Source organism: Alligator sinensis, unplaced genomic scaffold (assembly GCF_000455745.1).
Source record: "Alligator sinensis unplaced genomic scaffold, ASM45574v1 scaffold281_1, whole genome shotgun sequence".
Classification (NCBI taxonomy): Eukaryota; Metazoa; Chordata; order Crocodylia; family Alligatoridae; genus Alligator; species Alligator sinensis.
In genome coordinates this window covers 551,070-564,951 of record NW_005842306.1, presented here as the reverse complement: position 1 = coordinate 564,951, position 13,882 = coordinate 551,070, and the positions used below count along the sequence as shown (strand labels likewise).

The 13,882-nt window shown below is 46.7% G+C and overlaps 1 protein-coding gene across 1 annotated transcript in view; it reads right to left on the bottom strand.

The window, feature by feature from the left end:
- TDP1 (tyrosyl-DNA phosphodiesterase 1) overlaps window positions 1-13,882 on the bottom strand; it is a 123,433-nt gene that overhangs the window by 60,433 nt on the left and 49,118 nt on the right. Inside the window, exon 13 of the mRNA XM_006028350.2 lies at window positions 12,739-12,846. Coding sequence (XP_006028412.1) covers window positions 12,739-12,846 — 108 coding nt within the window. The remainder of the gene's footprint in view (window positions 1-12,738; window positions 12,847-13,882) is intronic.

Genomic DNA, 13,882 nt, shown 5'->3' with positions numbered 1-13,882 from the left:
TTCCTGCTTATGCAGGGGGTCGGACTCGATGATCTATTGAGGTCCCTTCCGACCCTAACATCTATGAATCTATGAAGACTATAAGTAATTAAGTACGCGACAAATGCCTGAGTGTTGAACTAGAATGTAACCTGAGAAGAGTTATAACCAGTTATAACCTGTTTAGTCAAGTTATAACCAATTGTTACCTGTTATAATACGTTTAGTCACGTCCTTTATAGTGCCATTAACACTATAAGGTCTGAAGAATATTATATTAATGGAATTCCCATAGTTTATGAACTTGGGAAGAACTGTGAACATCAATGAAGTTGAAATAAATAATACAAATTAGGAATTGAACTATGATTAAAATAAAATTCAACTTGAAAAAACGTAAAATAATGTTTGGGGAAAATATTAGTTAATAATAAAGTTAATATTTAAAAAAGAAAAAAATTTGGAAGTAACGCTGAAACACTTTAAAAGCAATAGTGGAGAGCAAATAAGTAAAGAATCTCCAAAACAATTTGACAGCCAAGAGCAAATGCTATGTATTCAGATACAGAATGCAAAAAAAGACATCTTCCCTCAGATAAAGAAGATAATCACGGCGCACGTGTGCTCTCGACTTCCCCTGACCACAGCAGAGCAGAGCTGCCTGATTGGCAGACAAGGAGTGACTATCAGGTAAGCCGGGGAGAGTAAGGGGGAGGGGCAAGGAACCAGGCCAGCTGTAGGAGATCAGGAAGAGTTTTTTTTTCACCCTTCTGTCCCCATATAGCTGAGTTGGGTGGGAGCTGTGCTCCCGAACTGGGCAAACAGGTGTGCTCTTCAGGGGCATGCCAGAGTTTGCACAGGAGTTCGTGCAGGAGGAGGAGCAGGAGGAGACTGAACTCTACACGTTGACATCTTCGGACAGTCTTCAAGTGAGCGCACGTGAGGGAGTCTTAAAGGGGGTGGTGACTTGGAGCGCAACCAGGGACCCTGCCCCGATTCTGCCTCCTACCTGGGGCTCCTCTGAGGTCTCCACCCAGACGGAGCCTTTGGGTGGGTCAGCAGCACCCAGGCCCCCTGCCTGCAGGGGTTGCCTGGCAGGCCCTCAATGACCCGGGGGTAGCGGGAGGGCCAGGAGTCCCTTCACCTGCCCTATGTGCACCCAAATTGAGGTCCTGGAGGGGCAGGTAAGGGAACTCCAGGCAGAGGTGAGCAGGCTGCAGGGATCAGGGCTGCAGAGAATGAGATTGATGGTTATTTTCATTCTCTGCAAGACAAGACACTTGGCGGAGTAGCAGCGAGGGAACCCCATGAAACAGATGCAGGTGAATGGAGGACGGTCACCTCTGGGGCCAGACCTCTCACCACAGATGGCTCCCCTGGTGCAGTTGGGGAACAAATATGAGGCCCTGGCTGCACTGGAGGAGTGTGCGGTGGGAAAAAGTGCACTGGAGAAGCCCTCAACCATGACTGAGCAAGCTGAGGGTCAGCCAGGTCACTGGAAGAGACACCGTGTCATCGTGGTGGGTAACTCCATGGGCGACTGGTGCTGCCTTAGTCAGGGGGAGCACGTGCCACCCCTGTGGCCAGTCCTGCCGACTGGGGGTCCCCCTGTGGCCAATCTTGCTGCGGCCGCTTCTGGGAGTGACAGTAATGATCAGCCAGCGCTTGCAGGGAGGGTACTAGTGCTTCCACCTGCCCCCCCTGCCCATCGCCTAAGTGGCGAGTGCAGCTGGTCAGGTGCACCAGCACTCTCAGGGGGTGCACATTCACCCCCTATGAGTCACCACTGGGTGACTCCCTGATGAGAAGAATGGAGGGAACCATCTGTCGCCCGGATCCCATGGCACAAGAGGTTTGCTGCCTGCCTGGAGCCCAGATCAGGGATGTCACAAGAAGGATTCCTGACCTCATCCAGCCCTCTGATTACTATCCCATGGTTCTCATCCTTGTGGGTACAAATGATGTGGCCAGAAGTAGTCCAGACCATATCATGAGTGACTACAGGGCTCTGGGGATCAGGCTTAGGAAGATCGGGGTACAGGTGATTTTATTGTTGATCCTCCCAGTTGGAATTCTCAAGGCAGCTTTCAGAGGCTGTATGGTCCACAGACATGGTTGTCATAACCTAAACTACCCTGACATTTGCTGGGAGGAGCAGACAGCCAAATCCAACTGTTCACACAGGTTCTTAACCGGCATACAGGACTTTCACTTAACATGGGAGGTATAGGTTCCCACTAGGGGGAATGACTTACTGGACTTGGTGTTGGCTACGAGGGATGACTTGGTAGGGGAACTGCAGATTTGTGGTCACCTTGGGAACAGTGACCATCAATCACAATCAAATTCACCATATGGCGCAGGGTGGGAAAGGTAACTGGTAGGGTGGAAGTGCTTGACTTCAGGAAGGCTAACTTCAGTGTTCTCAGGAATTTAGTCAATGACACACTGCAGGATAAGAATATTGGCGAGATGGGAGTCCAGGAAGGGCGGCCGTTCGTAAAGGAAGTGATCCTTCAGGCACAGAGGGAGACAATCCCAATGTGAAAGAAAGGGGACAAAGGGGCCAAAAAACCTCCTTGGCTAAGCAGAGAAATCCAGGGAAGCCTAAGGGCAAAAAAAGAGGCATAAAGGCAGTGGAAGCACGGGGTAGCTACCAAGGAGGAGTATACCTACTTGGCCCGCACTTGCAGGGAGGCGGTTAGAAAGGCCAAAGCAACTACGGAGCTGAGGCTGGCAACACAAATTAAAGACAACAAAAAGTCATTTTCTGGTATGTAGGAAGTAAAAGGAAGGTTCAGGGCAGCATAGGACTCCTACTAAACAAGCAGGAGCAGTTAGTAACAGATAGGGTGGGGTGGACAAGGCTGAGCTCTTCCATGAGTTTCTTGCCTCAGTGTTCCTGAACAAGGATCAAGACAAGTCTCCGAATAGGTTCTTAGATGAGCATCAGAGGAGCACCAGAGTCCACCAACTGTTGACGCTGACTTGGTGCAGTCTCACTTGGACGAACTGGATGTGTTTAAATCAGCAGGCCCAGATAAGCTTCATCCGAGGGTAATGCAGGAATTGGCTGGTGTCAACCACTGGCACAGCTGTTTGAGTGATCGTGGGGCTCAGGTCAGGTCTGGGAGGACTGGAAAAGGGCCTATGTGGTCCCTATCTTCAAGAAGGGGAGGAAAGAGGATCCAAGTAATTATAGGCCAGTTAGTCTCACCTCTATCCTTGGAAAAATATTTATTATTAAGGATAAAATATTATTAAGGATCATATTTTTCCTGCTGGACTACCACAAATAATGCAGCAGGACAACCAGTATGGATTCATAGCAGGTAGATAATGCCTGACTAAACTTGTTTCTTTTAATGACTAGGTCACAAAGCACTTATACGCAGGAGTAGAGGTGGATATTGTTTACTTGGATTTTAGGAAGGCCTTTGATATGGTATCTCATCCCAGTCTCATAATTAAATGAAGAGGCTGTGACTTAGATGATTACACCGTCTGGTGGGTGGCAAAGTGGCTTGGGGTCTCACACAGAGAGCGGTGGTGGACGTGTCGGTATTGACCTGGATGGATGTGGGCAGCAGGGTCCTGCAGGACTTGTTCCTTGGACATGTACTCTTCAGGGTCATCATCAGTGACTTGGATGGGGGCATGAAGTGTACTCTGTCCACGTTTGTGGATGATACTAAATTGTGGGGTAAAGTGAACACACCGGAGGATAGGGAATGATTGCATGCGTACCTGGACAGGTTGGTAAAGTGGGCAGAACACAATAGGATGCAGTTCAACAAGGACAAATGCAGAGTGCTATACCTAGGGTGCAAAACTATCCAGCACACTTACTGGCTGGGGAATGACCCTCTCAGCAGCACAGAAATGGAAAGGGATCTCGGAATCAAGGTGGACTCCAAGATGAACGTGAGTCAGTGTGACTAAATCATCAGCAAAGCTAACCGCACTTTATCATGCATTAGCAGATGCATGACAAATAGAACCAAGGAGGTGATAATTCCCCTCTATGTAGCATTGGTCAGACCACAGTTGGAGTACTGTGTTGTTTGGGCACTGTACTTTAAGAAGGATGTGGATAACCTCGAGAGAGTCCAGAGAAGGGCCACTCATACAGTTAAGGGTTTGCAGGCCAAGCACTATGAGGAGAGACTGAGGGAACTGAATCTTTTCAGCCTGAGAAGGCTGAGGTGATCTTGTGGCTGCCTACAAATTCATTAGGGGGATGCAGCAAGGAATCGGAGATGCTCTGTTCACCAGGGTGCCTCTTGGGGTTACTAGGAACAATTGTCACAAACTGACAGAGAGCAGATTTAGGCTGAACATTAGGAAGAACTTCATGGTAAGAGTGGCCAGAATTTGGAATGGGCTACCAAGAGAGGTGGCGCTTTCCCCTACCTTAGGGGTCTTTAAGAGGAGACTAGCTGGGGTCATCTGACCTCAGTGCTCTTTCCTGCCCAGGGCAGGGGGTCAGACTTGATGATCTGTTGAGGTCCCTTCCGACCCTAGCATCTATGAATCTATAATCAGTATATGGGTATGATGCGACTAAACCTGACCTATGTTACTCAGTCTAAGCACCTGATGAACAGAAAACAAAAATCCCATCACGTGTTTGCCTTTTTCCCATTATATTTGTGTAACCTTGTGCAAAAAAGCATCTGCACGGACAAAGTGGAAGTTATGCAAATCCCAGTCACTCACTTTTTGTGAGATTTTTATTAAATTGCAACCCTGAAAAGAAATGAAAAATAATATGTGAGCAGCAGAATACCACAACTTTAAAAAGAACTCCTGCTCACAAATAAGACTGGGTATGGATGCATAAGAACACTCATAATGACATATCCAAATTATTGCTTGTATTTAATACATCTGAAATCAAAGGCCTACTTCTACTTTTCAACAGAAAAAACTGCTGGAAACTTCATTTCCAAGTTCCTTTTCAGTAACCCATTTGGGAGAATCTTTTTGAACAATGTCCTAAGTTTACTGAGTTTAAATGGAATACCTAGCGGAGTCCCACTGCACTCTAGTATAATATAACTAAACTTATTTTTTTGAAGAAGGAAACCTTTAACAAATATCAACTGACCTTTAGTTTGGGGAAGAGCCAGATGCACTTGAAAGTCTCAACTTCCATTCCATACAAAAGCCTGAAAAAATTCATTGTGTTTCATAATGAGAATATAACATTTCAAACTTTCCCAGAGAACAAAAAAAAAAAAAATTGAGAAAGATTCTCATTTGGAACAAAAGGGAATTTCAAACCAAAATTGACCTGGAAGTCTCAGCTCCCAATATCCAAGGCTTCGAGCTCAGCCATAATTCCAACAGCTTCTACAGTCCTGGCTCCCTCTCAGCCATAGTAGGCTGCTAGAGCCAAGAAGTAGAGGTGCACCGATATGTTGGCCCATATCGTAACAGCATCGATAAAAGGAAAATTGACATTTAATTGGCAATTGGCTTTTTTTGGCTGATGTGGCCAATAATGTCACCGATAAATGCTGCGTGTATGCAGCCAGCCCAGCAGCTTGGAAAGCAGCAACCTTGCAAGCCTGCCCAGGTTGTCCTATATTGCCAGTCTGTCTTCGAGCATGACTATGGTTCCCTGTAGTTTGGTGTTGTTAACGAAATTTGCCAGTTTGCTTATAATATCTGAATTCAAACCCAAATCATTGATGAACATGCTGAAGAGCATGGGTCTGAGTACTGAACCCTGAAGGACACCACTGGTCACCTTCTGTCATGACGACTCAGTTCCGTCAATCAATACCCTTTACGTCCTACCATGGAGTCAGTTACCTATCCACTGGAACGTAAAGTAGTTGAGGCTGCATTCTCCCAACTTAACCAGGAAGACATTGTGGGAGACCAGGTCAAAGCCTTTTTGAAGTCCAAGTGTATGACATCAACCTCACTCCCACCATCTAGGTGGCGAATTACCTGACTGTAGAAGGAAATGAGGTTAGTCTGACACGACCTGCCCATAATGACGCCATGTTGACTATCCTTCAGAATACTGCCTTCAGGTAGCCTGTGTGTGATGGATTCTTCAATAATTTTCTCCTGGATTTTACCAGGGATTGAGGTCTAACTAACTGGCTTGTAGTTTCCTGGGTCCCCCCTTCTCCCTTTCTTAAAGACAGGTACCACATTGGTCTTTTTCCAGTCTTCTGGGACCTCTACCAAGTACCATGAGTCTTTAAATAACTTTGCCATCGGTCATGTGACAACATCAGCCAGTTCTTTTAGCACTCTTGGGTGTAGTTCATCCGGTCCTGCTGACCTGTAGCTATTTAGCTTTTGTAGATGTTCCCCCATAAGATCTACACCAACTATGGGAGGGTGGTCATCCCCCACCATGATCATATCCTGTATCCTGTCAAGAAGGCTAACATCCTTGGACTCATGGAATACCAATGTGAAGTATTCATTCAGGAGTTCAGTTTTGTCCTGAGTGTCGGGTATCAGCCATCCCATTTCATTCGTTAGGGGCTCTATGCTTCCCTTGTTCTTTTTCCAAGTATCTACAGATCTAAAGAAGGACTTTTTGCTGTCCTTGATTCTGGGTTGCCAATTTGCATTCTGTTTGTACTTTTGCGGTCCTGGTCTACTCCCTACAGGTGCAGGCTGCTGCTGAAAACTCCTCTTTGGTAGTTATTCCTGACTTGTAGGCTTTTTGTTGTAACTTCAGGAGGTCCATGACTTCCCTGTTGAGTCAGGAGGGTCTCCCAGCTCTTTTGCTGCCTTTTTTGTGAAAGGGAATGGACTTATATAGAGTTTTTAAGATCGCTTCCTTGAAGAATGACAACTCTTCTTGTACCCCCTTCCTCATCAGACCGTGGTCCTGCAGGGCTTTGCTAACCAATCTCCTGAGTTTGTGGAAATCAGCTTTCCTAAAAATCAGTGATTTCTACCCTACTAGCTGATTTCACTGACTCGTTGTGGACAGAGAAGGTGATCATCTCATGGTCACTGTTTCCAAGTTTCCCTTCAATCCTCAGGTTGCTCACTAGACCATCATCCTAGCTGGCTGCCTTCCTTCTTCCAGAGTCAGTGTTTCCACTGACAACTCTGCTGGTATCATGAGAAGCACACACCTGTTTTGCAGTTCCAGGGGAGGAATAACCGTGGTGCACACCTTGAGGCCAGAGACAACTGTCTTCCAAGCAACTCCAAGATGGGCTCCAGGTCAGTCTCATCGTTGTCCTTCATCCTGCTGATGGGTTTCTGTGCTCTTCTCTCTCCATTCTTCAGGTGGAGGGCCTGGTAGTAATCACTGATGTCCTGCTCATGGGCCCTAATGGTGTAAAGCCTCTTCACCTCTGCTTGGAGCTCCCTCACCTGGCACTCTAGAGAACTCACAAGGGAGCACACCCCACAAACGGGGGGTGCCCTAGCTCCCATTCCCAGATGCTGGCAGCCGTGCCAGGCAGCCCCTAAAGCCTGGAGCCATAGGCTCCGTCTGGTTGGAGGCCTCAGTGGTGCTGGGGGGCTTGCCGATCAGAGCGTCGGGACCATTCATGCGCCCTTCTGCATGAACTCCCATGCTAAATCACACACTGGACCCAGAGCACACCGATCTGCGTGGCTCTCAGGGGCTGGGCTAAGTAGGAGCCAGGGGGACATTACCCTCCTCAGCTCCACTCAGCCACTGCTAGCTAGCGCCCACCCACTGCAGGCCCCACTTCCCTCTCAGCTCCCCTCTGGGGGTCAGGATCTGCCAGGGTCTTGTGCTCTCAGGGGCACAATGGGCTTACACACATGCGCCTTGCACCACAGCCAGTCCCAACCAATATGGCTAAAAACCGGATACAAACCCAGCTACACCCTGGAAAAAAGCCATGAGAAAGCATTTGAGCCAAGGGCCTCCCTGCACTCCAGTGGTTTGCAGCCCTGATCTTCTCAACTGTGTTCCCAGCCTTGGAAGTTCACTGCAGTCCTGAAGGGCTTTAGTGTACTCCCAAGGCTAGGGGCACTGACCACATATTCCACTTAAGGTGTAATAGGAATCAACCACAAAATTATCATGCATGTTTTGTGTAACAACTTTGTGGCCTATTCCCCGTTTTATCACGCCATTAAATGAATTAACGTGTGGTGGGGTCACTGATTAAGGCATGATTAGTTATGTAGGGCTGACAAACAATTAAAAAAATTAATCGCAATTAATTGCAAGATTTAAAAAAAAAATAGATGCAATTAATCGCAATTTTAAATCACACAATTAAACAATAGTCAGCATCCCCTACGCAACAACCTGGAGCCTGAGCACCCTGTAGCTCCTCCCTGCCACCACCAACAGTGCACAGACCCAACCCTAACCCCAACCCACCCCACACCCAGGCTCTGGGCAGCTGCAGCAAGAAGGGCTGAGCAGCAGTGAGGGAGAGGGGCTGCTTTTCCTTCATGCCGAGCAGCAGTTTTTGCCAGGCTGCTGCCACTGCTCAGCATGGGTGGGTGAGTCTGGAACAGGCATGGGGTGGGCTGGGGTTAGGGCTGTGCATGAATTAGTGGTAAGGCGCAAGCTATATGATGGACAGTCCTCTCCACCAATCAGCAGCAGGGGTAGGGCCACCAGGGGCCCCTGGACCCATCAGAGGCACAAGGGTACCCCAGCCATGATAAGCTCATGAAAATGGCAACCCTGCAATCTGCCCATGAAATCAACCAGCCAGAGCTTCTAGTAGAGAGACCTCTACTCATTGTGCATCCAAGATTATTACTCTCACTCCATTCTGTAGTAGTTTTCCAATACAGCTTTAGAAGGCCAAAACATTAGGGCTTGTACCACCTTCCCTTGGAAGGAAATAACAGTCATTTCATCTTTCAAAGATGGTTGGTTTTCACCTCCCCTAACCTAAGAGTGACTAGATATTAAGCAGGGCCTTTTTTTAAACAGTCTGTACATAGATTAAGTAGGGGTTACTGCATACACTGGAACTTAAAAAAACCCATCACACATACACACAAAGCTCTGCTACTGAGTCATGACACCTCTGGCATTTCTGTTTCCCCATCTTTAAAAATAAGATAACATTCCCCTCCTGGGGTGTTGTAAAGTTTAATTAATATTTATAAATTGTGTTAATATACACAGATGGGAACTGCTTGAGAAAAGCAAATTAATGATATAATTAATATCATTAATTATAATAATGATAATAATAATCATTATTATTAGGTTTGGGATTTTTGACAATTTCAGCATATGCTGATACAGCATGGTTTGCTCTACTAGATAAGTAAGGAATTTGTTCTGCGCAGCAAAGGCATTTTCAGGCTAAAAGATATAATTTACTTGCAATTACAAGGTCATCTGTCCAAGATGATAATGGAATTGCAAAACTAGGAAGGGAAAGTTTGGAGAATTCCATGCAATACATCAGATGAAGTAGGTATACAAGAGACAAATATCTTTCAGGCTCTAGCCTCCATCTCCTCACTTTCTTCCATAAACAAGGCAGGTAGTGACTTCAGAATGCTTCCAGGCAATTATGACATTCAGTTATCCTATACAGTGGCACTTAACATATTCAAAACCCTATATGTATGAACACAGTACAACCAAATGCTTCTGTTCAGCCAAGAAATTCAGAAGGAAATTCTGCCTCTTCTCTCATCAAGCTGGGGAAATTACTTTTCACATTTACCACGGACAGATTACTGTTTCTAGAAATCAAACATAGCAGCCCAGACTCTCAGAATATGCAAGGTTTAAGAATGATCTAGCAAAGTAACTCTGCTGCTGATCACACAGATCATAAACTCTTGTTGTGCCCTGGATTCCTCAGACCTTCATCTCTGTAATATTCACCTATTTCTCCTAAGATTTCAAGTTCTTCAGGGCATGGACCATGACTTTGTTTTATGTTTGTACTGTGCCAAACACAAGAATAAGCTCAGTTTAAAATTTGGGATCTATATACAATACTACAATAGAAGTATAGCAGCTTTAACAAAGGAACTCGGCATCGATATCGAGGATCCTGGAGTAGGTCACACACTATCACAAACCAGAACTCCCGCCTCTGGGAGATTGTAGACCTGTCTTTTAAAAGTAGAATCATAGACAGGCAGAGTTGGAAAGGTCCTCAAAAGGATCATTTAAGACAAGGATGGGCAAAATATGGCATGCGGGCTGAATCCAGCCCACCAAGTTATACCCCAGGGAATTATGAAATTATGCACCCACCCAATTTTGCACATAAAATATGTGACTACACATAATTTTACATAATTTAACCCAGGCAGGCTCTGTGCCTTCACCTCCATGGGGCTCCTAACACTCCAGCTGGGAGTCCTATGTGGAGGCACCGAGCATGGTGGCACGCAACTGGATAGCTGAGCAGTGGGGAGGGGTGCAGGGTTTGTGGGTGGTTGGGTATAGGCTCCCCCCACGTCCCATTCCCCACACATGGTGCATAGCCCTTGCCACCAGCAGCAGCAACAGCAGATGGTAGGCGCTCAGGAGGCTCATGGCTACACCACACAGAATCTCTCAGCAGTCAGCGGCTCTGGCCAAGTCCTGGGGACTACACAGGGGCATGGAACTAGCACAGCTGGACACATCTGCTGGCACACATCTTCAAACCAAACTGGGTTGGCTCTGTGCCAGCATGTGGGGCTTGCAGCACTGCAGACAGGAGCCATTTGCCATGGGCCCAGGCCAACCGGCTCCATAACTCCAGGTGGGGCTTCCAGCACTCCAGTGAGAAGCCACACATGCAGGCATGGAGCCAGCCCAGCCTGATGGTGTGCGACTCTGTGCCTACACATGAGGCTTCCTGCTGGAGTGCTATAAGTCTCATGTGAAGGCACAGAGACAGAGTCTGTGCAGCTCCCTCCTACAGTGCTGCAAGTCCCATGTAGTGGCACAAAGCCAACCCAGTCTGGTCTGAAGGTGCATGCCAGCAGGCCAGGCTGGCTTTGTCCCCAAATACAGGCCCCAGGACTCAGTATGTCATTTTGAATTTTTCTGCACATAATTCCCTAGGGTGAACCAAGTGATCCTATCCACCCACAGTGGGTACCTCAGCCCCAACGTGGGGGGTTGTATGGGACCTAGTATGTGTGACTGGTCCCATTGCCCCCAGGCATGGAGGTGCTGCCTGGCATGGAATGCAGCCTGCCCTATACCTGTGCGCATTGGAAACTGTAGTCCATGGGGCTGGGTGGTGTAGCAGTAGAAAAAGGGTGGCATGACAGCTGGAATTGGCTTCCCGCCAGCCCCTGCGGGTGTGGTACACTCTGCCCTCAAACTTCTGGCTATCACTGCCAGCATGTCCACTGCTGCTGCCAGACCTGGCCCCACTGCCTGGGTACCCTGGCCCATCTACCCTGCGCCCACTGCCAGGGGTGCCAGAATCAGTGGGCAGACAGGGTCTCCATGGAGAGCAGCCCAGGACCCCCATGGGGTGGGCGAGCTCAGCTGGGTGGATGGGATGGGGCTGCAGATGGGTGGGGAAAAGTGTCCAGGAGTGGGACAAGCAGGCAGGGCTAGGATTGTGGGGCAGTGACAGCGCAAGGCCAGGGCCAGGACCAGGGCCAGGACCGAGGCCGAGAGCAGAGCTTCAATCTGCTCCTCACCTGCCTGTTCCACTCCTGGACACTGCTCCCCACCCATGGCCCCATCCCAACCACCCACCTGAGCATGTCCTGCCCACAGGGGTCCCTGACCACTCTCCATGGAGACTCCTCCTACCCTCTCTGTCCGGCACCCCTGGCAGGGAGTATGGGGCAGATAGGCCTGGGGCCGGATAGAATCGACTGGCATCTCCCTGACACCCTCCCCCAGGTGGTGGTGTCATGACGGGGGCCTGAGGCTGGGTAAGCACCAGCCAGCCCTCAAAAGCTCACCAAAACTCCTTGAGTGGCCAACCAGCCCAAATAATTGCCCACCCTTGATCTAAGACCTACCACCTGAACTAAAACAAAAAGAAACAGGTATCCTCTTTCATCTCCCCCATCCTCCTTTGGCATTTAGAAGATTTACCCGATACATGGGCGAGTTGTTAATTAATCCTTATAGCCTATCTTCAGCATTGCCAGTGCTGCATTGTAAGCAGCTGAGAAGTCCATCAGGTTCTGTACATTAAAAGGAAACTGTCAACGGCATAAGGCATCCAAGTAAGACATTAACTAAGCCTAATATTGTACAAACAACTATGTACCTGTTACTCCCTTGAAAATTAGCCAGCATACTTTAATTCAGCATAAACAGTGTCTAAAATATTCAAATCAATGGAATCTGGCAAATGGCTCATGCTATTTACCAGATTTAAATGGCTGCCTGTGATAGCTGCAAGTGTTTTGAGTGACTTATACCATATGATACTTATATTTTTAACATTTTACTCAAGCATCTTCAAACAAACACATACATGGTCATAAGATCCAGTTTACTGATTTTAGTTTAGACAAATATTCTCCTATCTTACAAGCAGTTTTCTTTAATGACTGGCAGTCATTTCGTCTGAACTTCATCTAATTTCCACTTTGTGCCCAAACCTGTTTCCACTGATAGCAAAACAGCAGGATTAGACTCTTTAGAGACTAAAAACTCCCTGCAAACACACCAAAAAAAATCTTAAATAGATTAAGATCAGACAGTTTCTATAGGCTTCTTTGGAGACTATTACTTCTTGCACAGATTATGAAGAGAGTTGTCCTGGGTCTGTAGGAAAAAGATTGGGATACACTAAAATATTTGCTCTTTTAATTGGCCATGCAGTGGGTTACCTGGTAACTAAAAACCATGCAATCTTCTGGAAGTCAGGAGATGCCCTCATATAAGTCTTAATGTGAGGCATGGCATGGCTTCGGCCTGAGACCTCTGCTGACCATTTGCTGAAAGAAAAATAAAAGGAAACATTCTTCAAATATGCTTGAATTTTGTAGCTAATAAAATCACAATACCATATAAGCAATGAAGTAATTCTCTACTTTTGTCAGATACACACCTACATCAGTACAGGTTGAAACACCATCTTACCGTTATTGAAGACAAATAACTTACCATGTCTTTAGTTAGGGGACACACTTTGAAGCTTGCAACCCAATCCAATGAAAATGCATATGAATATCACCAGGGTTCTTTTTAAAAAAAATAAAATAAATGGGAATCTCAGGCATCCCTGGATATCCTAAATAATTCCCTACTTCCCCATCCAAGGTATTCAGCAACAAATACTTCAAAAACAGAATCCAAGCTTCCAGCCAAGCAGAACTGAATAGTGCTCCCTCTGCAGTTAGTTAATGATGGAATCAGGAATCCATCAAGAGAACTTTGCATGTCTTTAATATGCTTTAAGAGCATGTCAATTAATTAACATGCTGTCATGTGTTCTGTATCTCACAACAGTCTCATTAAGTGGGCCAGCACTATCTTAATTTTATCAACAGGAAACTTTCAAGTGCTGTGCTCCCAAACAGAGGAGCCCAAGCAGCACCAGCAGAGTCTAACAGTAACGCAGGGGGAAGGGGCAGGATGGCTACAGGGGGAAGAAGTAGATAGGGTAGAGGGCAAAGAAACCACCTGACCCCATTCCCCAGCTACTGTTTCCCCTGCTATAGCAGTGGCACGGGAGAGTCAAGACAACCCTCCAGTACTTAGATTCTATAACAAATATTGTAAATTTTCCATATATAGAATCAAAATATTGGGTTGGGGGGGGGGGTGTCATCTCATATTCAGGGTAATTTAAATTTAAGTAAATACGGTAATTACTGCCTCCAACACTCAGTAAATGTGAACTGAAATTAAAGTACGAGTGTGACAGGGCAGGCCTGAACTTTGTGCAAAAAGACTTTCAGATTAATTGAATTAATTATGTAATCAACTTTACAGCTAAGCACTTTTTCTAATTATCCCCTTCACTGGCAT